General features: G+C 42.1%; 2 protein-coding genes and 1 non-coding gene across 3 annotated transcripts; 1 reads left to right on the forward strand and 2 right to left on the reverse strand.

Annotated features, from left to right (window-relative positions):
• Positions 1–1,614: 1,614 nt before the first annotated feature.
• LOC122427166 (olfactory receptor 8S1-like) lies at positions 1,615–3,986 on the forward strand. The gene is made up of 2 exons (XM_043446466.1): positions 1,615–2,387; positions 3,824–3,986. The coding sequence occupies exons 1-2, from the start codon at positions 1,615–1,617 to the stop codon at positions 3,984–3,986; spliced, it is 936 nt and encodes a 311-aa protein (XP_043302401.1).
• An 8,909-nt stretch (positions 3,987–12,895) lies between these two features.
• On the reverse strand, positions 12,896–12,998 carry LOC122427914. The gene has a single exon (XR_006265605.1). It is a non-coding gene; the product is annotated as a U6 spliceosomal RNA (small nuclear RNA).
• Positions 12,999–20,869: 7,871 nt separating this feature from the next.
• Positions 20,870–22,891, reverse strand: LALBA (lactalbumin alpha). Its single transcript, XM_043446556.1, has 4 exons — positions 22,738–22,891; positions 22,229–22,387; positions 21,696–21,771; positions 20,870–21,197 (listed from the first exon to the last, which is right to left on the reverse strand). The coding sequence occupies exons 1-4, from the start codon at positions 22,868–22,870 to the stop codon at positions 21,137–21,139; spliced, it is 429 nt and encodes a 142-aa protein (XP_043302491.1). The 5' UTR covers positions 22,871–22,891; the 3' UTR covers positions 20,870–21,136.
• Between the last annotated feature and the right edge of the window lie 2,498 nt (positions 22,892–25,389).

Consider the following 25,389-nt stretch of genomic DNA (forward strand, 5'->3'; position numbering starts at 1 on the left):
GAAATTATTGGCCACTCAAGGGTAACTCCTGGATGATGCAACTCACTGAAACAAGAATAACACAGGGAAGGAACGTTGGCTCTGGAGAACAGGCCTCCTGCTTAAGGGCCTCTCCAGGGACCACCAACACTCTCCAAGGTCTAGAGCTGAAATCAAGTCCCACTGGTCATTATTTTAGAGGCAAAGTCAAGAAAACTTCCCCTTGGACAGGACTATAGGGATATTTCCTTGCTCAGAAACACCACCTCTGCATCTTCTAAAGGAAGGACAAAGTTCAGGGAAGCTCATGAAGCCCCAGCCATATCTGTGGCTTTTGCTCCAGTGTTGGAAAGAATGACAATCAGGTGCCCTCCATGAAGCCCTAGCCATATCTGGGGCTTTTGCTCCAGTGTTGGAAAGAATGACAATCAGGTGCCCTCCACTGACAGCATCTCTTATTGGCCTAGGGAGCCCAGGTAAAGACAAATATTATTCTCACTCAGCTCCATCTTATCTTAAAACTCTCCATTCCGAGAACTCATGACTGTACAAGGCATAAATAGAGATCAGGTTCTCATTTATCACCTTCCTGAGTCACAACTCCTCCTGAGTTCAAGGGGAGAGAAGTGAATAGTATATCTTGCTTTGCTCTATACTAAATGCTCTAATTCTCCACTTAGCCACATGTTCTAGGTGGCCTTTTATCTCTCCTCTTTTTTTCTTTTACCATCTCTGTGATGCGCAGAAGGTGCTCCAAATTTGACTTGGCTTCATCCAAATCTTCTAGTACCAACTCATAGAATAGCACAGTCTTCATGAACTCTCATGTTAAGTACAGAGATGACAGTGCAAACAGTGGACATTATAAATTCACAAAAATCCTGGAATGGGAAGCCTTTGGAGTCACTGCAGTATGCAACCCTTGCCTCCCATTTGAGGGCTTCCTTTTACCAGGTTTCTGTGAAATGAGGCTATTCCTTTGCTGCTTCTGCTTGTGTTGACACAAAAGGGGAGAGAATTTCCATTTAGTACCAGAAAAACCCAAAGATTATCCCCCATTCTTTAGAATTTCTAAGCTGGAAAGAACTTTAGAAACCATCTAGTTTTCCTAGCTTATTCTTTAATGAGAAACCCAAGTTACTTATTCATGAACTTACAGTAATAGAGAAAGGTTCTGTGCCATCAACAGCTGTCACAACACCGCTGCCAGTCATTCAAACATGCATCATAGACTATCAGCCAGATGATCGGTCAATATCTTTATTGCTTACACACTATGCCAGTGGGCCTTCCAGTTGTTTGAATTCTGTTCCTTTTGAAACTGGAGAATGGTAATTCTCAGTGCATTGGAGTCTATTTCCATTCCCTTCATTTCCTTCTTCGCCCTGTATAATCTCTTTTCTCTTCTCCTTTCTTTCTAGGTTTGATTCTCTATTTATTTCTTTTCCACATCTCCACCTTAGCCAATAGATTACTGCCCTGAGCTGGGCAGGTGTGATGAGGTCTGACATGGCAAGGCTGCCTCTGCTGAAGCTTGATTCATAGCATCTCATCTCCAGACATTCTCTGAGACTCATAGCGCATTGGAGCATTCTTTTCTGTTCTTGTCCCTCTGAAGGGAATCTCTAATGCTCCATGGAAGCTGCCAACACAACTAGAGTCACCGTGTTTGTTCTCCAAGGACTATCCAACAACCCTCAGATCCAGATAGTACTATTTGTAATATTCCTGGTGATTTACCTCCTGACCCTCACAGTGAACCTGCTGATGCTGCTGGTGATCAGGACTGATTCCCACCTCCACACCCCCATGTACTTCTTCCTCAGTCACCTCTCCTTCCTGGATGCTTTCTATTCCTCAGTCATTGTGCCTAAGCTGCTAGAGAACCTGCTTTCCAAGTGGAAGACTATATCCTTCCTTGAATGTTTCACCCAGATTGCCTTGGTCATATTTTCTGGGGCCACTGAAGCTTGCCTCCTTTCAGTCATGGCCTATGACTGGTACCAGGCTGTGTGCCACCCGCTGTCATATGTGGTGACCATGAACAAGAAGGCATGTGCTGGCCTGGTGGGAGCCTCCTGGGCCATAGGAATGGGGACTGGCCTACTTAACATCATCCTCCTGGCTCAACAGCAATTCTGTGGCCCCAACTTCATCCGCAGCTTTGCCTGTGAGTTTCCTCCAGTGCTCCTATTGGCCTGTTCTGACCCCTACATTAGCATTGCCTCCATCCTGACCACCATGGTGGTCTTGGGCCTTGGCACCCTTGTCCTACTCCTGGGATCCTACACCCATATCATCATGACAGCCTTGGGGATCAACTCTGCCTCAGGTCAGAACAAGATCTTCTCTACCTGCTCATCTCATGTTCTTGTGGTCACCATTTTTTATGGCTCAGGCGTTTTCAGGTATGTCATTGCTATACCTCCGGAATGTGGATGTAGGATATTTGTCACTTGAAATTAATGGTGATCTGTAGAACAGAGCACTGCAAAGTAGTAAGAAAAGAACTGCACAAGAATTCGGGAAACCCTGAGTTCTAGTTCTGGCTCTGATGTGTGAAGTATTAAAAATTTATTTTCTTTCTGAGACCTCAATTGTCTAACTCTGAAAAATAAGCTTATACAAGGACTAAAGGGTTTCCTAATTTCATTAACCTATGATTTTGGAGTTTCAGAAGGAAATCAGAGAGACGTTAGTAGGCTTTTATTCAGAGTTGGACAAAATATATATAAAATATATCATACTTGAAACAGATGCCATTTCTCTTTCCCACTGAAAGATCCAAAGCCTATTTGTCCTGTAACTATTGATTAGGCAGCTACTTACAACTGCTTTGCACAATCAAGATCAATTTTAGTATGTGTCATACCACAAGATAAATGTTATTAACCTCATTTTTGGATTTAAAAAAAATGAGTTTCAGGAGTAACCAGGTGCTTTATCAAAGTTGCCAGAACAAGCTAAGAATGGAGGCAAAATATAAACTGAGTCTCACTGGCTTGAAAACCTCAAGCTCTTTTCTACCATGTTTCTCTCAAACATAAACAGCTCTGGTTGATGAGCACTTGGTTCCCAGGAAATAGAGCCTGGGAACCAGGTTCCCAGGAAGTAGAGCCTGGCCTGTCCTCTCTACTAGTGAATCTGGAGATGGATTTGCACAATTAGTCTTACCATTATTGGATTCATTATCATTTAGCATTCATATCATACTAAACACAGTTTTATCTTTCACTTTATCTACAGATCTTGGCTTCTATTCTAAGCCAAATTTGATAAATGTTTGAAAAAGGACAAATATTTCTTCCACTGAGCATTAGAAAAATAATGTGCTGTCATTCTGGGGTAATTCCAAGAACCATAAATGTTGGGGGAAATGACAGCATTATTGGACTTGCATATAGTTTTGTAAGGAACAATCATGACAAGATGGGAACATACAGTTGTATATATATAAAAAAAAAGAAAAAACATTCTTCATATTCTCTACATAACTACTAAGGAAAGACGCTTTGAAAAGTATGAAGCACTACAGAAATGCATGACATCATTTTTAGTTCTATTCTAACCTGGAACACTTCATATGCTGCACAACTTCCTTTTTCTCCTCAGGGTAGCTCTTATAATGTTCGGCATAAGATCACTCTTGTATGGAGGCATTTGAAGGCAGAAATGACTGACTTCTCACGATAATACAGTCACTTCTAGATGCTTCTACCAGTGATAGTGACTCAGCCCAGAGGACCCTCTTTGCAGAGTCTGGGATGGGATGGACCCTGGCTGCTTACAGCCATGTGTCCATTGTCCTGAGCTCATTTTATGCCTTTGTGCAATTTCCTTCAAGGTACATGACTCCAGCTTCTGGCTCAGCCCTGGAGCAAGTTCTATCTGCGCAGTACAGTGTGGTGACCCCGCTACTGAACCCCCTTATCTACAATCTGAAGAACCAGGAGGTGAAGGCAGCTCTAAGAAGGATGCTGGCCAGGAAGCCCAGGCTTACCTTCTAAGCCAGGCTCTACTGCCTCCTCATAATTGGAGAAAAAATCAAGAGAAGGAAGAGGAGATAGCTTCATTTCTTAGATGTCTCAGCATGAATTCTTGTCCAAATGGAAGTCTTAGTTCCTCTGACCCTTGTGCCCTCCCCTAGTCAAGCAAGATGGAAGAACCTCTGCAGAACTGATGGCATCCATCCACAGATGACCCAGTCACTACACAAGAAAACTTTCTCAAAAACCACATAGAGAAATTCTCAAAAAGTGAAAAATAGAAACACCAAATGTCCCAGCAACTCCACTCCTGGGAATAGAGCCAAAGGAAATGAAAACACTAACTCAAAAAGATATATGCAAGAACGTCTATGGTGCTCCAGTGGTAAAGAATCTGTCTTGCAACGCAGGGGACGTAGGTTCAATCTCTGGTCAAGGAACTAAGATCCCACATACAGAGGAGCAACTAGGTCAACGAGCTACAGCTACTGAGCCTTCACACTCTAGAGCCCATGAAACCAGGCCCCTCAAGAAGCCTTTGGAGGGCAGTGAGAGAAGCCTGTGTGGGGCAAATAAATACACCCACAGCCACCTCAGCTAGAGAAATTATGCACAACTCCCTGAGCCTAGGGGCCCCAACAAAGACCCAGCACAGCCAATAAGTAAATATATAATAAATATCTTTTTAAAATTTATGAGCTCCCATGTTGATGCATGCATGCTCAGTCACACCTGACTCTGTGTGACCCTATGGACTGTAGCCCTCCAGGCTCCTCTGTCCATGGGATTATCCACCCAAGAATACTGGAGTGGATTGCCATTTCCTCCTCCAAGGGATCTTCACAACCCACTGATCAAATCCCTGTCTCCTGTGCCTCCTGCATTGCAGGCAAATTCTTTATCACTGAGCCATGGGGGAAGTCCCAAGTTCATAGCAGCATTATATACAGTACCCAAGACATGGAAAGAACCTAGGTGTTCATTAATGGATGAATGGATAAAAAAAGGTATGGATGAATGGATTAAAAAAGGTATGGATGAATGGATTAAAAAAAGGTATGGATAAAGCAATGGAATATTATTCAGCCTTAAAAATGAGGAAATTTTACCACTTGTGACAATGTGGAAGCTCCTTGAAGGCATTATGCTGAGTGAAATAGGTCAGACATAGAAAGACAAATGCAATATGATGTCACATACATGTGGAACCTAGAGATCAACCAAACCCATAGAAAAAGATATCAGACATGTAGTTATCAGGAGTGGAGGGTGGGAGGAAGGTGATCAAAAGTTACAAATTTCCACTGTAAAATATGTACTAGGGATGTACACAACATGGTGACTATAATTAACACCACTGTATGATATACAGGGAATCTGTTAAGAGAGTTAATCCTAAGAGTTCTCATCACAAAGAGAAAAGATTTTCCTCTTTCTTCTTTCTTTTCTTTATATGATATCTTTATGAGATAATGGGATTTTGTTTTTAGGAATAGAGGAGTTTTATTTGAGCCAAATTTAGGGCTATAAGCCCAGGAGACAGCTTCTCAGATAACTCTGAGAAACTTCCCCACTGAAGCATGATTTTTAGCATGATCACCTACCTTATCAGAACAAAGAACATACATCAAACATAACAGGGGTATATTCCTCAAGTGTCCAAAAAGAGACAGTTATAGTCCATATAGAGTGAGACAGCAGGACCCTAGTGTCTGGGAATGGAACCATATTTTTGAGGATGTTAATGTGTATGTCATGTGAAGGGAGTTTATTATCCTTATTTTCAAAACAGACTTTCTTTACCTCAGTGGTTAAAACAGATATGCTCTGTGAGTTTGACAGGCTGTTCCAGTTCAACAAAATTCAAGCTGAACCATGTAGGGACCAAAGAAACTTCCCCTTACCTCAATGTGTGAAAATGTTCTACATCAGAGAGAACTCTCAGGATTTTCCCAATTAGTTCTTTTGAGATGATGCATATTAATTAAACCTATTGCAATGCATATATATAGATATAGATATATATACATGCATGCGTGCTCAGTCGCTTCAGTCGTGTTCAACTCTTTGCAAGCTTATGGACTGTGGCCCACCAGGCTCCTCTGCCCATGGGATTCTCCAGGCAAGAATACTGCAGTGGACTGCCTGTTCTTCCTCCAATATATATATCTATAAAATGATCATGCTGTAAGCCTAGAATTTACACATTAATTTATGTCAATTATCTCTCCATAAATCTAGGGGGAAAAGGTAAAAAAAATCTTTACAATCCCATCAGCCATTTCCACAGCTTTTGCTTTTTCTCCCATTTCTTGCCCTTTCCACACCTCCTCTTTGCCTCTCCCTCCCTTGTTTTACTTTTGTCTATGCACAAAGTAGAAATCTGACCACTAGAAAATACCCCACTTCATTCCGCGAGAGTCCCATCTCAGTACTGAGATCTTCTTTCTTCCCATACCAAAACCTGCCTGGCAAAATCTAGAGCTCCAGAGTAACTTGGAAAGAAATGAAATAAAATCAATGTCTCCTCTTGTCTTTGTCCTTAATAAGTAATACATGAAGTAGAACATTGCAAATAGTAAATCCTCAATAACTATTTGCTGATTATGGAGTGAATGAAGGAATGAATAGTGGACCTGTCTGAGGAGTCCATTCTCTTATATCGTCCTAGGAAATAGGAGGGACTATCCTCCTCTAACGGAGAAGGCAATGGCACCCCACTCCTGGGTTGCCTGGAAAATCCCATGGGCAGAGGAGCCTGGTAGGCTGCCGTCCATGGGGTCGCGAAGAGTCTGACACGACTGAGCGACTTCACTTTCACTTTTCACTTTCATGCATTGGAGAAGGAAGTGGCAACCCACTCCAGTGTTCTTGCTTGGAGAATCCCAGGGATGGAGGACCCTCATGGGCTGCCATCTATGGGGTCGCACAGAGTCAGACACGACTGAAGTGACTTAGCAGCAGCATCCTCCTCTAAGGACTTTCTAGGTGGCACTAGTAGTAAAGTCAATGCAGGAGGCATAGGAGATGTGAGTTCAACCCCTGGGTTGGGAAGATTCCCCTGTAGGAGGACATGGCAATTGACTCCAGTATTCTTGCTGGGGAATTCCATGGACAGAGGATCCTGGCAGGCTACAGTCCATAGTGTCAGAAAGAGACACAGTTGAGCAACTTAGCACATATGCACATATCCTCCTTTAAAATCTTGTCTAACAGACTCTGTATCTTCAATGTTTAGTACATTCTGTTAGTATTAATGAAGTGGGAAAGTCTCTCGGTCCTGTCTGACTCTTTGCAACCCCCATGAGCTATACAGTCTATGGGATTCTTCAGGCCAGAGTACTGAAGTGGGTAGCTTTTCCCTTCTCCAGGGGATCTTCCCAACCCAGGGATCAAACCCAGATCTCCCTCATTGCAGGTGGATTCTTTACCAGCTGGGCTACCAGGGAATAGTGTGCAAAGAAAAAGAATGAATTGGAGAGAAGGGGGTGAGAGAAGGAGCATATGAAAAAAAAAAAATGTGTGTCCTTCATGACAATACAGATGTCAGAGGGAAGTACTATAGGAGAGATTGGGATCCAAAGAGATAAAAGTCCGAATTTCGGTTCACCACCCAAGGTCATTATCACAAGAGCTTGCTAAAACATGGGCACTCTGACCCCCTGCCCAGAGTCTCTCCATCACCTATCTGAGCCTGGACCATTTCAGATCCCTGACTTGGTTCAAGACCTGTTCCAGGCATAGAGGAAGGAGAAGGAGTTAGAGAATGCAGAACAAATGCTCAACTGCCACCCCATCTCCCATTCAGCTCTCAAGAGAGTTCGCAGAAAGACAGCAGCAATTGTTCTACCCAAAAACTTACAGGTCACATCAGCCAAGACCACTTCCATGCCAGCTCCCTGAATTCTATCTGTTCTTGATCCTTTGACCCTCAGGCTAGGATCCTCTCTGCAATTGTGTTTCCTTCAGCAAAGCCCTCTGAAAATCATGGCCTCATATGTGGTACACTCACAGGGGAAATTTCCAAGATGAGGCTATTTCTCTGGAGATGAAGTCCAGGGATGTGGAACTGAGCCAAACAGTCCCAGCTTCAGCGGCATTTCTGCTCTGCACACTTGGTGGAACTGGTCCTTTACATTTTCCAGAGCATATGCCTTCCTGGGGGTGTAACTAAGGCAAAATAATATGTAGATGTGCAAGATCAGTGGAGGAATGGCCATTTAATCCTGCCTGCACACACACAAACACACACAGGGATTATTCCTAAAACCCTGCTGACTTAGGGGAAAGCCTTTTGTCCCATAATTAGGGAAGGAAGAGCATAGGAATACACTGGGTTCAAATTCAAACTAAAATTATGTGATGAATACCAAGTTGTTTTCTGAGTCTTAGTTTTCATTAAGAACAGGTGAGGAATGTCCTAGCCACCCCTTACCTAGTACTATATGTCCCTAAACAGGCTATGGGGACTTCATTAGGGAGCTGCTGGACTCTGAAACAAGAGAAATATGGTCTGAATTCCAAAAGCCCTATTGGGTATATAGGGTAGGAAAAGAGAATTAAAAAATATAACTTGGATAATACAGAAATGGGGTAATTTAAATTGGAGTTTTGGTAGGCTGGATTGTCAAAGCAGGAAAAGATCTCATAAAAATCACTAGACCAAAACCTTCATTTAAAAATGAGGAAAGTGAGCCACAGAGACAAAGATAACTTACCCAGGTTTAGACCACCAGTAAGAAGCAGAAACAGACTTTAGGATTCATATCTCCTGCTTCCCCATCTTTCACATTCTTTATAATCAAATTAGAATAAAGCTCGGCAAACATCCTCCTATAAATCAGAGAAGCAGCAAGGATGAGTAATAGTGTGCAGGGTCCCAACCAAAAGGCCCCACATGTCCAGATTCTACAGTTACTGAGCTGTTCTTATCTATTCTTTTTATTTATTTTTATTAATTAATTTTTATTGCATTATAGTTCCTTTAAAATGTTGTATTAGTTTCTACTCCATAGCAAAGTAATCAGCCTACATACACATATATCACTTCCCTTTGTGAGTTCACCGTTTGGGATACCACAGTGCATTAATTGGAGGACGCTGTGCTATACAGTATGTTCCCATCTTTTGTCTATTTTGTACACAGTATCCAAAGTATTTATGTGTCAACCCCAATCTCCCAATTCCCACCCTACCCCTTTCTCCCTTGATCTCCATACATTTGTTCTCTATTTCTGCTTTGGAAATGTGGCAGTGAAAAGGAAAAAAAAAGAGAATGAGTTTTTTTTTCTTTCTCTTTCTGAGAACAAAGAAGATAAAGAGAACAGTGAGCAGGACTGAACATTCCTAGTGTTTTGTTTTGTTTTTTTCACTGTAACTGCTCCTAATTCTGCATGTCTATAACTAAGTTTGTTTTTCTGCCCCTAACTCTGCAGGAGCTACACTTCGCACCTATTTTCCTTTGTCTCTGTGCTCAATACATCCTGAATATTTAGGTGTTTACCCTTACAACACCCTTCCCCTTGTAGTTAAATATTAGAAAGAAGGCCACAGAGCCACTGAACTGCCACGCTCAGTTACTGCATTACAGATGCCAGCCTATGGCTGCTTTTGACAAGATCCTAAAATCCTTGCTCCTCATCATAGATTCCTGTCTGGGAACCCTCATCTTAGAATATAAGCCTCTAGAATCTTCATAGAGTGGGAGCACAGTTCTTGAGGCATGAACCTACTATATTCCCCTCTCTGCCAGCTGAGAATTAAATCAACTCTCTATTTCCAAACTCTGTCTCCATATTTTTTATTCAGCTCTGGTGGACAGAGTAAGCCAAAATTTTGGCCAGCAACAGAAATAAGGTCATCTATACCATTTTTCTAGATGACAAACACATGAGAAGATGCTTAACATCACTAATTACTAGAAAACTACTGTAAGTTGTACCCTTACACACGTCAGAATGGCCATCATCAAAAAATCTACAAACAATAAACGCTGGAGAGGGTGTGGAGAAGAGAAACTCTTACACTGTTGGTGCTAATGTGAATTGATAGAGCCACTGTGGAAAACAATACGGAGTTTCCTTAAAAAACTAAAAATAGAACTACCATATGACCCAGCAATCCCACTCCCAGGCATAGACCCAGAGAAAATCATAATTCAAAAAGACACATGCACCACTATGTTCATAGCAGCAGTGTTTACAAAAGCCAGGACATGAAAGCAACCTAAATTTCCATCAACAGAGAAACAGATAAAGACGGTATGGTACATCTAGATGGTAACCAATTTGTGAAGGGTATTTTCTTATCTTAGGGGTAAGGAAGTACCTCAACCCCCCTCAAGTCACCCATTTCAGATTCTTGGAGCCCCTGCTCTTCCTGTCCTTTTCCCACTCCACAGCTCTACCTGTCAAAATCCCACCAACACTTCAAAATGAGCTTAAATTCACTCTTGTCATGAATCTTTCCTTGAGCCCTTTTTCTCACAGCCTCCCATCAAATATAAATTATCTTTCCTCTTATCAATGCTCAAGGCACCTTTCTAACCTCTCATAATATTAATGATACTATATCTTGTATTACAAGTATTTATTCATGTTTATCTTATGAGTCCAGCTAGTCCATGAGGGAAGTGATGTTTTTAGCCAGCTTTAGAGTCCCTCCAAAGTTCTTTGAATTATGCTAGGTGATCAATAAAACTTGGTTGAATTGAATTGATACAGAAAGGAATCTCCATCATTGAGTTGTTGTAAGTTCAGCCTATTTCCTCTTCGGTAGAGATGAAGGTGGCTATGACCCTTGGCCATGTCCACCTTTCAGCCTGTTTCCTCCCTCTCCCTCCAGGAAGAAAACAACAGCCAACCACTCAAAATCAAGCCCTTTCTTTAGGACACAGGACACTGCTGTCGTGAAAGTGCCACTGGGGGCACTGAGCACGAGTCAGAAGCCTCAGAGCACTGTTTACCCATCCCTGGAGAAGAGTCCTTGTATGTCCAACAATGTCACTAGAGGGCCCGCATCTCAGAGACAAATTAGCTTCAAGGGGTACAAGGAAGCAAAATGAGGTAGCCAGAGGGCAGAGGAATTTTCAGGAACAGAAAGAGGGCAGAAGCAAAGGCAGTAGGTGTTCACAACTTCTCACAGAGCCACTGATCCTGCTTCTCAGAACAGAATGCTTTATGGGCCAACCTGATCATGAAGAAGGCGACAAGGTAAGTTGACTGACTGGATTTTAGCTCAAACTCCCATTCAGTTTTATCCTCAGGGGGGCTGAGGTGGAAGTGTGGGTGAAAACTACAGACAGAAAGACTTTCCTGGCCAGGTGGCAAGGGATACTGAGCCACCTAGTGGAATAAGGTCCATTTTCTTAAACGCCAAGAAAATTGTAGGGCGGTGGTAACAAGGGTTTGTCTTAGGGTTTAGGACTAAACAAGTTGAATTAGATGTTCAAGTCCAGGTGAAGGAAATCCTGGGACTCAGCTCTCTACTAAGGAATCCTTGTTAGGAAAGTTGCTAAACAGCAGTGGAGTAAGTGGGGCTTGAAAATTGGAAATCTGAGTCAGCTTGATGAGTTTTGTTTTGAAAACGATATTCTAGCTTAAAACCAGGAAATAGAGAGAAAGGGATATGGTGCTGGGACTAAAGGGCTGAGAAGAGGGAGAGGAAGTGTAAAATAGAAGACAGAATGGAGACTCACAGTAGTTAATTCCTACTTTATCCAGAATCTTCTTGACACACATAATGTCATCAGTAAGGTCATCATCCAGGAATTCTGGCAGGAGTTATAGGTGGAAAAAATGAGAGAGCTAAGTATTGCCCAGAAAGGTAATGAGTTTCCCTCTTCCCTGGTCCTTCTCTGAATTAGAGGCTTAAGCCTGTTGCCTTTTATGTGAGCAATCCAATACAGTAATGCCTCCCCCTCGGTAAAGACTCCCTTCCCTTCTCTGGGGCATCTCTGGAGGAATTATCAACTTCATCAGCTGACTTCCTCTGAAAATGCAGAGTATTAGACTTCAAGATCCCCAAACAACTCAGATCATCTACCCATGAACTTTAAGGGACTGTCTGGGGATTTGGTGATAATGAAAATTTCTAACAGCCTCTTAATAATATCAGTTCAAGTCCCACACTTGATGTAGAGTCCTAGGCAGTGAAGCCAGATGTGCACTTGACCCCAAAAAAAGAATTTATCCCAGAAGTAGGCAATCTTAAAAAAGAAGATCAAAGTTGGATGCTGCCTCACTGTATTTCACGATGTGCGCTGTTCGCTGAACCCATGGTAGGCACGGTGTGAGCTGGGAAGCTGGAAGAAAACTCAGGAACTATAGGAACTGCAGACGCGTTCATTCTCTCCTGGCTGCGCAGCAGCTGTGGCAGCAGACACACTGCATTCTCTCCTCTCGTGGCTGATCCAGCAACATAACCACAGGCAGTCACACGGAGCCATAAGGCGGCCTCAAGGACTTCTCAGATGGTGCTTCTACAGGCATATTGCACAAAGTAGCCGTGACCAAGTGTACAGTGACACGTATGTACAGTGCCATAAATGATCTCAGCTGTTACATAACCATGTGTTTTTTTTTATTTTATTTATTTATCTATTTATTTTATATTGTAGTGGTTTTCGCCATACATTGACATGAATCAGCCATGGATTTACATGTGTTCCCCATCCTGATCCCCCCTCCCACCTCCCTCCCCATCCCATCCCTCTGGGTCTTCCCAGTGCACCAGCCCTGAGCACTTGTCTCATGCATCCAACCTGGGCTGGTGATCTGTTTCACCCTTGATAGTATACTTGTTTCGATGCTGTTCTCTCAGAACATCCCACCCTCGCCTTCTCCCACAGAGTCTAAAAGTCTGTTCTGTACATCTGTGTCTCTTTTTCTGTTTTGCAAGTAGGGTTATCGTTACCATTTTTTTAAATTCCAAAAAATATGGAACGCTTCACGAATTTGCTTGTCATCCTTGCCCAGGGGCCATGCTAATCTTCTCTGTATCATTCCAATTTTAGTATATTTGCTGCCGAAGCAAGCACCATACTATATATTTACCAAACGTGGGGCAGGAGAGACTGACCACCTTCTTGGCTAATTTGCTCTCTCTTACAGATGCTCACACTTCCCATTCTTACACATTAATACAAAAAACACTAAATAAAACACTATAAGACTAGCATAAAGATATACAAAGAGATGAATGAAATTGAAGGGAGATCACAGAAGTAAACCCAACCATCTGTGGTGAACTCATTTTAGACAATAGTCAACAACATTAAATTGGGGGGGAAATGGTGTTTTCAACAAACAGTGCTAAGCAATTGGTTATCCACATGCATAACAATGAAATTGGACTCTCTCCTCCTTCCACATACAAAACATAACTCAAAATACGTAAAAGGCTTAAATGTAAGAAGTGAAATTACAGTCAACATCCAATATCCACAGGTTTCACATTTCTAGAGTTCATTTAAAGCATACAGGATTTAAGAAAATATTTGCACATTATATAGCTGATAAATCATTATCCAAAGTATCTCAAGAACGTTTACAACTCACCAACACAAAGACCACAAAAATAATTGTAATAATGGATAAATGACTTCAATAGACTGTTCTCCACACAGGTCTTAAAAATGGTCACCAAGCACATGAAACCATGTCAAAGATCACTAGTCATGATGGAGATGCAAATTAAAACCGCAATGCAGCAACTCCTTCACGTATTCTAAAATGGTTAAAATAAAGAAATCTAAAAATAACAACGGTTCACAACAATGTAAAGAAATTGGAACCTTTAAACACTACTTGTAAAAATAGAAAAGGGTGTGACCTACATTTACAATGTGATGTGTTAGCCTCTCATTCATTTCCGACCCTTTGCGACCCTATGGGCTGTATCTCATCAGGTTCTTCTGTCCATGGCAATCTCCAGGCAAGAATACGGGAGTGGATAGCCAATCCCTTCTAAAGGGAATCTTCCCGACCCAAGGATCAAACCTAGGTTTCCTGCATTGCAGACAGATTCTTTACCATCTGAGAAGATGGGCTTACCCCCAGGGAAGTCCACATTTACAATATAACTATATAATTAGTATATTGTTCAACAACTCCATCCTAGAAATATACTCCCAAAGAATTGATAACAGGTATACACATTTATTGACAGTAGCACTGTTCACAATAGCCAACAGGCAAAAATAATGCAAAAGTCCATCAGCGGGTAAATGAATAAACAAAATTGTGTAGATCTGTAAACAGACGTATTATTCACCATAGGAGGAGTAAAATAAAAGAATAAAGTCTCTGTGAAAAACACTATGGCAGTTCTTCAAAAGCTTAAATATAGAATTAATGAATGATCCATCAATTTCACATCAGGGTACATACATAAAAGGCTGAAAGCAGGGACTGGAACAGATATGGGTACACTCATATTCATAGCAGCATTAACCACAGGAGGAAAAGGTAGAAGCAACCCAAGCATCCATCAATAAATGATGGTAACCTAAATGTGGCATTCACAAAGGAATATAATTCAGCCTCAGAAACAAAGGGAACACCAACACATGCTATGATGTATATTAACCTTAAAGTCTTTATGATAAGTGAAATAACCCTGTCACAAAATGACAAAAATATATGAATCCACTTGCATGAGGTATCCACAGAAGTCAAACTCAAAGACAGAAAGTAGAACGTCAGTCCCAGGGACTCTGGGAATTAGTGTTTAATGGCTACAGAGTTTCACTAGTGAAAATTGGAATGCTCTGAACGTGGTTGTTGCGGGATATGGTTGTACAACAATGTGAATGTAATTAAACCCAAAGAACTGTATATTTTAAATGGTTTGAATAGTGTATGTTTGTATATTTAGGCACAATGAAATAAATGAAGGAAATACTGACAAATGTTACAACATGGATGAACATTGAAAACACCCCAAGTGAAAGAAGCCATACAGGAAAGGCATCAGTGTTGTGGATAACCTGGATGTGATAGAAACAGTGGAATTTTTGTAGATAGAATCTACACCATCTCCTGCAGGAGACCCAGAGCCACATCAGAAATCAACGAGTGCCTGCTTTTATAGGAAATCCAGAGTCAGGTCAGAGGCCAAGATCCTCGTCGATTGAGCCTGCAGCTGCTCCTGCAGAGGATACAGAGTCAGGTCAGAAACCAACACCCGGGCAGGTTGAACCTGCTCCTGCTCTTGCAGGAGACGCACACCAGGTCAGGGTATAGAACTCCTCATGGAGAAGCTGCTCCTGCCCTGCAGAGCCACATCAGGAACCTTCATCCCTGAAGACTGAAAACAGCTCCTGCAGCAGACCCATGTGGATTCACCACTGCTGCGGGGGATCCTGCTCTGGCTCCTGCAGGAGACTCTGGGCCAGGTCAGGAACCAGTGCCCTTGCAGGTTGAACTACACCTGTAGGAGACCCAGAGTCATTTCAGGAATCACCACCCCCAAGGGCAGATCTAGATCTGCAGCCACCATCACTTCCGATATACATCATCAACCCGCTCCTTCATCCAAACTTTACTTTCCGTCTCCGGTCATTGTTTGTGTTACAGTTTTTATTGTTTTGTCTTTCATATTATTTACAGCATTGTAGATTTTGTGTTTTAAGTTTATAATAATACAATTTAAGCCTTTTTAATATTGCATATTGCCATTCAAGAGCATTAAATGCACTCATGATACTGTGCAACCATCACCACTGCCTGGTTACTAGTTTCTACATTTTATTCCCCAAATAAAACCCTTTATCCAAAGAATGCAGCTCCCAATTCCTCCTCTCCCAGACTCTGACAACCATAATCCTCTTTGTTTCTTTTTTTTATTCATTTATTTATTTATTTTACTTTACAATATTGTATTGGTTTTGCCATACATTGACTTGAATCCTCCATGGGTGTACATGTGTTCCCCATCCTGAACCCCACTCCCACCTCCCTCCCCATCCCATCCCTCCAGGTCATCCCAGTGCACCAGCCCTGAGCACGCTGCCTCATGCATCGAACCTGGACTGGCGATTCGTTTCACATATGATAATGTACATGTTTCAATGCCATTCTCCCATATCATCCCACCCTCGACCTCTCCCACAGAGTCCAAAAGACTGTTCTATACAACTGTGTCTCTTTTGCTGTCTCGAATACAGGGTTATTGTTAGCATCTTTCTAAATTCCATATATATGCGTTAGTATACTGTATTGGTGTTTTTCTTTCTGGCTTACTTCACTCTGTACAATAGGCTCCAGTTTCATCCACCTCATTAGAACTAATTCAAACGTATTCTTTTTAATAGCTGAGTGATATCCCATTGTGTATATGTACCACAGCTTTCCTATCCATTTATCTTCTGATGGGCATCTATGTTGCTTCCATGTCCTGGCTATTATAAACATGCTGCGATGAACATTGGGGTACACGTGTCTCCTTCAATTCTGGTTTCCTCAGTGTGTATGCCCAACAGTGGGATTCCTGGGTCATTTATTTATCTTTGGCTGCCCTGAGCTGCTTTCTCCAGCTGCAGTGAGTGGGGGCTACTCTTCATTGTGATGCACAGGCATCTCATTTCAGTGACTTCTCTTGTGGAGCACAGGCCCTAGGGCTTGCAGGCTTCAGTAGCTGTAGCACACAGGCTCTGTAGGTACAGCTTGTGGGCTGTAGAGCACAGACTCAGTACTTGTGGTGCTTGGACTTAGTTGCTCCTTGGCCTGTGTAATCGTCCCAGACCAGGTAATCAAACCAGTGTCTCCTGCACTGACAGATTCTTATTCACTGTACCACCAGGGAATTCCTCTTTCTCTGTTTCTTTACCTATTCTCAATGTTTCCTATAAATGAAATGATTTAAAATGTGGCTTTTTGTGTCTGTCCACATATTTTAAGAAGTAACTGGTTGATTTTTATTTTTATTTTTATCTTAAATAGCATTTTTGTTACTTGAAAGAGGAATTCAGATGCATTACAGATGAGATATACAAAATGAGATTTTAAACATAGGAAATACGAGCATAAAATTGGGATACACACTGCGGTTCTAAGTGTGACACCAAATGATATGATGCATATACTCTTATAAAAGGAAACTCATGTGACTACAGAAGGTATGGAACAGAAACAGCCTCACAAGCATAGAGAACAGACTTATGGTTGCCGAGGAATAGGAGCGGGGTGAGAGTCGAATTGGGAGTTTGGGACTAGCAGATGCAGATTATAAAGAGAATACATAACAACAAAGTCCTATTGTGCAGCACAGGGAACAATATTCAATATCCTATGATAAATGATAATGGAAAAAATGTGTAGGGAGATGCTCAAACTCACTAGTTATTAATGTCATAATTTAAAACAGCAAAGAGATGACACTCCACACCTGATAGATGACCAAATATTAGTTAGTTGGCAAGTATTTTGCGATAGAGAAATCCACAAGGATTACAGTGAAAGCTGCAACCTCTCCAGTGAAAGTGAAAGTCATTCAGTCATGTCTGACTCTTTGCGAGCCCATGGACTATACAGTCCATGGAATTCTTGAGGCCAGAATACTGGAGTAGCTTTTCCCTTCTCCTGGGGATTTTCCCAACCCAGGAATCAAACTCAGGTCTCCCGCACTGCAGGCAGATTCTTTACCAGCTAAGCCACCAGCAACCTCTCCAAGGCATGAGTATTTGATCAAACTATGCCTACACATAACTATGTCCCAGATACTCTTCATCTGGGTAAAATTCTCAAAAACATTGTAATATAAGTTCTTGAGGAAATATGTATTAAATGTTTATTGCAGACAACCCTGTCCAACTGGAGCTACAGACCGACAGTGCTAATCCAGACATGGATCGGTGAGATCCAGCCACTCCAGAGCCTGAAAAACAAGTGAGAAAACCTTCTGCTGCCCGGGAGAAGAAAACCACCACACTCTAGCAAAACCTCTGCTAAGTTATCCACTAGCACCATCATAACTCAGGAGGAGCTAGCTGAAATAACCCTTGATTCTCCCCCTCCTAACTGCCACGCTGGGCCCATGGAGACTATCCACTCTGGGAACTTGTGAGTGTACAAGCCATAAATAGTAACTACATCCTCATTCATCCCCCTCCTAAGTTACCCTTCAAGGGGGGAGGGGTGACCATGCTATATTCCTTTGCTCTACACTAAACCCTCTAACTTTTTATTTTATCAGGTGTTCTGTACAGTCTTTTCCTTTGCTTTTTTTTTTTGTCTTTTTCCATCTCTGTTATGCACAGGAGGTGGTCCAAATTTGACTTGGCTTCATCCAAATCCCTAGTACCAACTCAGAGAATAGTGGTGTTCTTGGGCTCTAATGTTAAGTTCTGAGGTTATAGTGCAAACAGTGGACATTTTAAATTCACAGAAGCCCTTGAGTAACTGATGTGCACAGCCCTTGCCTCCCATTTAAGGGCTTCCTCTTGCCTGGCTTCCATGAAACCAGACTACTCCTGTGCCAATTCTGCTTGTGTTGACACAGAAAGGGAAAGGGCTTCCATTTAGTAACAGAGAAACTTAAGGAATGTTGTCCCCAAATTTTTAAAAAATATTTATTATTGTTTATTTATTTGGCTGCACTGGGTCTCAGTTGCAGCATGCGAGATCTTCAGCCTTTGTTTTGTGACATTTCAGATCTTTAGTTGGAGAATGTGGGAACTAGTTCCGTGATCAGGGATTGAACCCAGGCTGCCTGCATTGGGATTGTGGAGTCTCAGCCACTAGACCTTAGAATTCTAAGCTGAAATGGATTTTAGAAACCATTTGTTTTTCCCAGAGTTTTTTTAAGCGAGAAACCCAAGGGAATTATTCACAAACTTACAGTGACACAGAAAGGTCTTGTGGCATCATCAGCTGTCACAATACCTCTAGCAATCATTCATTTCTGTTTCTGCTTTATTGACCTACGCCAAAGCCTTTGACTCTGTGGATCACAATAAACTGTGGAAAATTCTGAAAGAGATGGGAATACCAGACCACTTGACCTGCCTCATGAGAAACCTGTATGCAGATCAGGAAGCAACAGTTGGAACCGGATATGGAACAGCCGACTGGTTCCAAATAGGGAAATGAGTACATCAAGGCCGTATATTGTCAGCCTGCTTATTTAACTTACAGGCAGAGTACATCATGAGAAACGCTGGGCTGGATGAAGCACAAACTGGAATCAAGATTGCCGGGAGAAATATCAATAACCTCAGATATGTAGATGACACCACACTTACAGCAGAAACTGAAGAAGAACTAAAGAGCCTCTTGATGAAAGTGAAAAAGGAGAGTGAAAAAGTTGACTTAAAGCTCAACATTCAGAAAACTAAGATCATGGCGTCTGGTCCCATCACTTTATGGCAAATAGATGGAGAAAAAGTGGAAACAGTGGCTGACTTCATTTTTTGGGGCTCCAAAATCACTGCAGATGGTGATCACAGCCATGAAATTAAAAGACGCTTACTCCTTGGAAGGAAAGTTATGACCAACCTAGACAGCATATTAAAAAGCAGAGACATTACTTTGTCAACAAAGGTCCATCTAGTCAAGGTTATGGTTTTTCCAGTAGTCCTGTATGGATGTGAGAGTTGGACTATAAAGAAAGCTGAGCACTGAAGAATTGATGCTTTTGAACTGTGGTGTTGGAGAAGACTCTTGAGAGTCCCTTGGACTGCAAGGAGATCCAACCAGTCCATCCTAAAGATCAGTCCTGGTTGTTCATTGGAAGGACTGATGAAGCTGAAAGTCCAATACTTGGCCACCTGATGGGAAAAGCTGACTCGTTGGAAAAGACCCTGATGCTGGGAAAGATTGAGGGCAGGAGGAGAAGGGGATAACAGAGGATCAAATGGCTGGATGGCATCACCGACTCAATGGACATGAATTTGGGTGAACTCCGGGAGTTGGTGATAGGTGGGGAGGCCTGGCGTGCTGCGATTCATGGGGTCACAAAGAGTTGGACATGACTGAGCGACTGAACTGAACTGACTTGATGCTTTCCTGAGACTGTGACTGAAGCAAATAATAAGGAGATGTGTGAGTTTGGTGGGAGGAATGGTCATTCAATCCTGCCCTCCCACAAACTGTGAACAGGGATTATTCTTAAAACCTTGTAGACTTGGGGAAAAGCATTTTGTCCCATAATTAGGGAAGGAATAGCATGCAGTACCCCTGGGAGATGTGTCACATTGTGTTCAAATTCAGACTAAAATCATATGATGAATACTAAGTTATTTCCTGAAAGTTTGTTTTCATAAGTGTAAGAGAGAGATGTCCTGTTCACTGCTTGCCAGGGCCTATACGTCCCTAAACAGATTATGGCAGCTTCATTTGGGAGTCTCTGTCAGAGTCAGCGAGTCTCTGAGACAAGACAAATATGGTCTGAATGCCAAAAGCCCCAGTGAGTATAGAGGTAAGAGGAGGGAATTGAAGATATTGACACTTCTCTAACCTCTCTAATGATCCTTATGACACCGTATCTTGTATTATGCTGTCGTTGTTGCTGCTGTTCGGTCACTAAGTCATGTCTGACTCTTTGTGACCCCGTACTGCAGCCCACCAGGCCTCCCTGTCCCTCACCATATCCCAGTGTTTGCCCAAGTCCATGTCCATTGAATCTTGTATTATAATTATTTATTAATGTTTGTATTGTACTAGTTGAGGCAAGGGATGCTTTTAGTCAACTTTAGATCCCCTCCATAGTTCTTTGAATTATGCTAGGTGATCAATAAAACTCTGCTGAATTGAATTAATACAGAAAGCAATCTCCATCTTTGAGTTGTTATAAGTTCAGTCTATCTCCTCTTTAGTAGAGATGCAGGTGTCTTTGACCCATGGCCAGGTCTACCTACTCACCCTATTTCCTCCCTCTCCCGCCAGGAAGAAAATACAGCCAGTCACTCAAAATCAGGCCTTTTATTCAGGACAGAAGTGGAATCCACTATTGTATTAAAAGTGCCATCAGGGGCACTGAGCCAGAGTCAAAAGTCCAGAGCACCATTCACGCATCCCTGGAGATTAGTCCTTACATGTCCATTGTCACTACAGGGCCCAGGGCTCAGAGATGAGTTAGCTTCAAGAGGGTACAAAGAAGAAAAACGAGGTAGCCATGGGGCAGAGGAGTTCCAGGAACAGAAAGAGGGCAGAAGCAGCAAAGACAGCAGGTGTTCACAACTTCTCACAGAGCCACTGATCCAGCTTCTCAGAACAGAGTGCTTTATGGGCCAACCTGATCATGAAGAAGGAGACAAGGCAAGTTGACTGACAGGATCTTGGTTAGATTTACATCTAGCTTTATCCCCGGGAAGGCTGAGGTGGAAGATTGTGAGTCAAAATTACAGACAGACTTTCCTAGCCACATGGCTAGAGGCACTGAGCCACTTAGTGGAGTAAGGTCCATTTTTTAAAACTCCAAGAAAATTGTGGGGCAGTGGAACAAAAGGCGTGCCTTAGGATGTAGGACTGAACAAGCAGAATTAGATGCTCAAGTCCTGGTGAAGGAAATCCTGGATCTCAGCCCTCTATTAGGGAACCCTAGGTAAGAAAATTGCTAACGGGAGTGAAGTGAAGCTTCAAAATTGGAAACCTGAGTCTGCTTGATGATTTCTGTTTTGAAGATTACATTCTAGTTTAAAAGACCAGGAAATAGAAAGGGGTATAGTGCTGGGATGAAAGGACTGAGAAGAAAGAGGGGAAAGATTAAGTAGAAAATAGAAAGGTGACTCACCAGTAGTTAATTCCTACTTTATCCAGAATCTTCTTGACACACATAATGTCATCAGTAAGGTCATCATCCAGGAACTCTGGCAGGAGTTATAGGTGGAAAAAATGAGAGAAATAAGTATTACCCAGAAAAGTAATGAATTTCCCTCTTCTCTGGTTTTCTCTGAACTAGAGGCTTATGTGAGAAATCTAATACAGTAATGCCTAGCCCTAGGTAAGGACTCCCTTCGCTTCTCTGGAGCAGCACCTTAGGAATTATCAACTTCATTAACCAACTTAGTCTGAAAATACAGGGTATTATACATCAAGATCCCCAAGCAGCTCAGGTCACCTTCCCAAGAACTTTAAGAAACTGTCTGGGAATTTGGTGTTACTGAAAAATTCTAAGAGCCTCTTACTTGGTATTATCAAGTCCCACAGTTAATTTGGAGTCCAAGGCAGTGAAGCCAGAAGTGTGCTTGACACCAAAAAAAAGGAGGTTATCCCAGGAGTAGGTTTCAGAAAAACACAGGAACAGGGTAAAAAGAAGTCACTCACTATCACAGGAGATGTTACAGATGTTGCTTGAGTGAGGGTTCTGATCATCTTTGCACCAAATTTTATTGTTGATCTGGAAGAGTCCATATTCTGTGCTGTCATCATTTTGTACTATGGCTTGTGTGTCATAACCACTGGTATGAAATGCGGTACAGACCCCTGAAAGAAAGATGAAAAAAAGATTTCACAAGGTTTTTCATGTATAGCATAAATGAGGACCTGTATTCCCAGACAGAAAAAGGCTCTCCAACCAATCTCCAAATATGGCAGACCACAGAGTATCTCTTGATAAGGTGAAAAGAGTTCCAAAGGATCAGACAATGGGAAAAAGGAGAGATAGATAAATAAATGTAATAAAAGAGTAAACAAAAAAAAAAAAAGAGTAAACAAATAAGAGAATTGTTCAATAATGAAATTAAAAGTAGAGGGGGGAAAAGAGGATGAAGAGAATTGGGGGAAAGAATGAAGAAGATGAATTATGGGACAAAGCAAAATGGCAGCAAACTCACATTCAGGCAAACTGATACCTCCGTAGTTCTTCAAGTCTTTCAGCTTATGGAACACCTCACATTTTGTTAATTGTTCAGCCTGGGTGGCATGGAATAGGATGCCCACCAGGAGCAGAGAGACAAAGGACATCATTTTGGTTACCCCCCAAGATCCTGAAATGGGGTCACCACACTGCTCACCTCCTTTTATTTGTGAAAAAAGCCTCAGGGGCCCTGGCATCAAGCCTTACATCCAGGAAGAGGATGACGAGAGAGGCCAGCCAAACCAACAAAGAAACATTGAGCCTGCTAGCTTCCTTCAGTAATTTCACCCACTTTTCCTTTCCTCCCCAGAATCTCTAGTCCATATTAGGTATTGTTACCTGCCCAAAGAGTGTTACAAACATGATCCTGTTTCCCATTTGGCTTTATTTATATGTTTGTTTCTGGTAGTGTTGGTTCTAGGAAGCAAGATGTGCCCAACCTACTTCAGGAACAAAGCGGGCCTCAGGGGTAATACAAGTGAAGCAATCAGAAAATGCACAAAGGGTCCATGGCCAACTCCTCCTTCCCCTTAGAGACACACAGAATATGGGAAAGGAGTGTACATCATCATATGTCATGGTCCCAGGATTAGAGCTGACACTGGCCCACTCAACCCAGGCATGAAACAAAAGAAGTGTCCCTTGATATCTTGGTTCCTTGTTGAGTGGTCAGGAATAGAAATAGAATATGAAAACAGAGACTGAGAATCATATATAACTTGGATCCAGAGCTTTCTATTTCACAAAAATGGAGAACTTGAAAAGTGTGTTTCACAGTACCTAGCTATCCTCTGAGCTGCTATCAGCCTCCCCATCCCCAACCACCAATACCACTCAATAGCCAGATACCACATTGTAAATCTAAAACTAACAATTTGTAACAAATGTGTTCATAAATACATAAACTTGTAGACAGCCTTAGAGTTGGCCACAGAAGGTTAAAAAAGAGTGACCCAATCTTTTTGGGAAAGGTGGGAAACCTGGACTTTAAGCACTTTAATATTGGAGTAGTATACACCTGGTAATTCAGCTGGTGAAGAATCCACCTGCAATGCAGGAGACTCCAGTTCAATTCCTGGGATGGGAAGATCCCCTGGAGAAGGAATAGGCTACCCACTCCAGTATTCTTGGGCTTCCCTGGTGGCTCAGATGGTAAAGAATCTTTCTGCAATGCAGGAGACCTGGGTTCAACCCCTGGACTGGGGAGATCCCCTGGAGGAGGGCATGGCAACCCACTCCAGTATTCTTGCCTGGAGAATCCCCATGGACAGAGGAGCCTGGTGGGCTACAGTTCATGGGGTCACAAAGAGTCAGACACAACTGAGCGACTAAGTACAGCACAGTACAGTGTACACCTAGAGCCTATAAAACAAGATTCTGAACCCGAGCTTTAAGATCAGTGTCCTGAAGCAAGTAGACTTTAGGATACTAGTTCTGAATGGTTCCTTCAACTTTCTGGCATCAAGCTTCATGCTATGGTACCAATAGCTGTTAGCTTCTTGTATACCAGGGCTCATTCTCTCTGCCTCAGTCTCTGAAACCTGATTTTTTATATTGCAGAGGGTACCCATCCTAAGTAAATAATTTAAGACTTCCAAACTGAAGGTATTCTAAACTTTTATATCCTACAACTCTTCAGAATCAGGGCAAACTCTTCTTCTGTTTTATCCTATATTCTGTACCATGGATTATCACCATCAGTTCAGTTCAGTTCATTCGCTCAGTAGTATACTACTCTTTGCGACCCCATGGACTGCAGCATGCCAGGCTTTCCTGCCCATTACCAACTCCCGGAGCTTGTCCATTGAGTTGGTGATGCCATCCAACTCTCCCATCCTCTGTCATCCCTTCTCCTCCTGCCTTCAATCTTTCCCAGCATCAGGGTCTTTTCCAATGAGTCAGTTCTTTGCATCAGGTGGTCAAAATATTGGAGTTTCAACTTCAGCATCAGTCCTTCCAATGAATATTCAGGACTGATTTCCTTTAGGATGGACTGGTTTGATCTCCTTGCAGTCCAGGGGACTCTCAAGAGTCTTCTCCAACACCACAGTTCAAAAGCATCAATTCTTCAGCACTCAGCTTTCTTTATAGTCCAACTGTCACACCCATACATGACTACTGGAAAAAGCATAGCTTTGACTAGACAGACCTTTGTTGGTAATGTTTCTGCTTTTTAATATGCTGTCTAAGCTGGTCATAGCTTTTCTTCCAAGGAACAAGCGTCTTTTAATTTCATGGCTGAGGTCATCATCTGAAGTGATTTTGGAGCCCAAGAAAATAAAGTCTCTCACTGTTTCTATTGTTTCCCCATCTATTTGCCGTGGAGTCATGGGACCGGATGTCATGATCTTAGTTATCCAAATGTTGAGTTTTAAGCCAGCTTTTTCACTCTCCTCTTTTACTTTCATCAAGAGGCTCTTCAGTTTCTCTTCACTTTCTGCCATAAGGGTGGTGTCATCTGCATATCTGAGGTTATTGATATTTCTCCTGGCAATCTTGATTCCAGCTTGTGCTTCACCCAGCTTGGCATTTCACATGATGTACTCTGTATTATCACTATATGAAGTACTGATTATCACTATAAGAAGTACTGATAATCACTATAGGAAGTACTAAAACTAAACAGGAC

Source organism: Cervus canadensis, chromosome 25 (genome assembly GCF_019320065.1).
Source record: "Cervus canadensis isolate Bull #8, Minnesota chromosome 25, ASM1932006v1, whole genome shotgun sequence".
Lineage (NCBI taxonomy): Eukaryota > Metazoa > Chordata > Mammalia > Artiodactyla > Cervidae > Cervus > Cervus canadensis.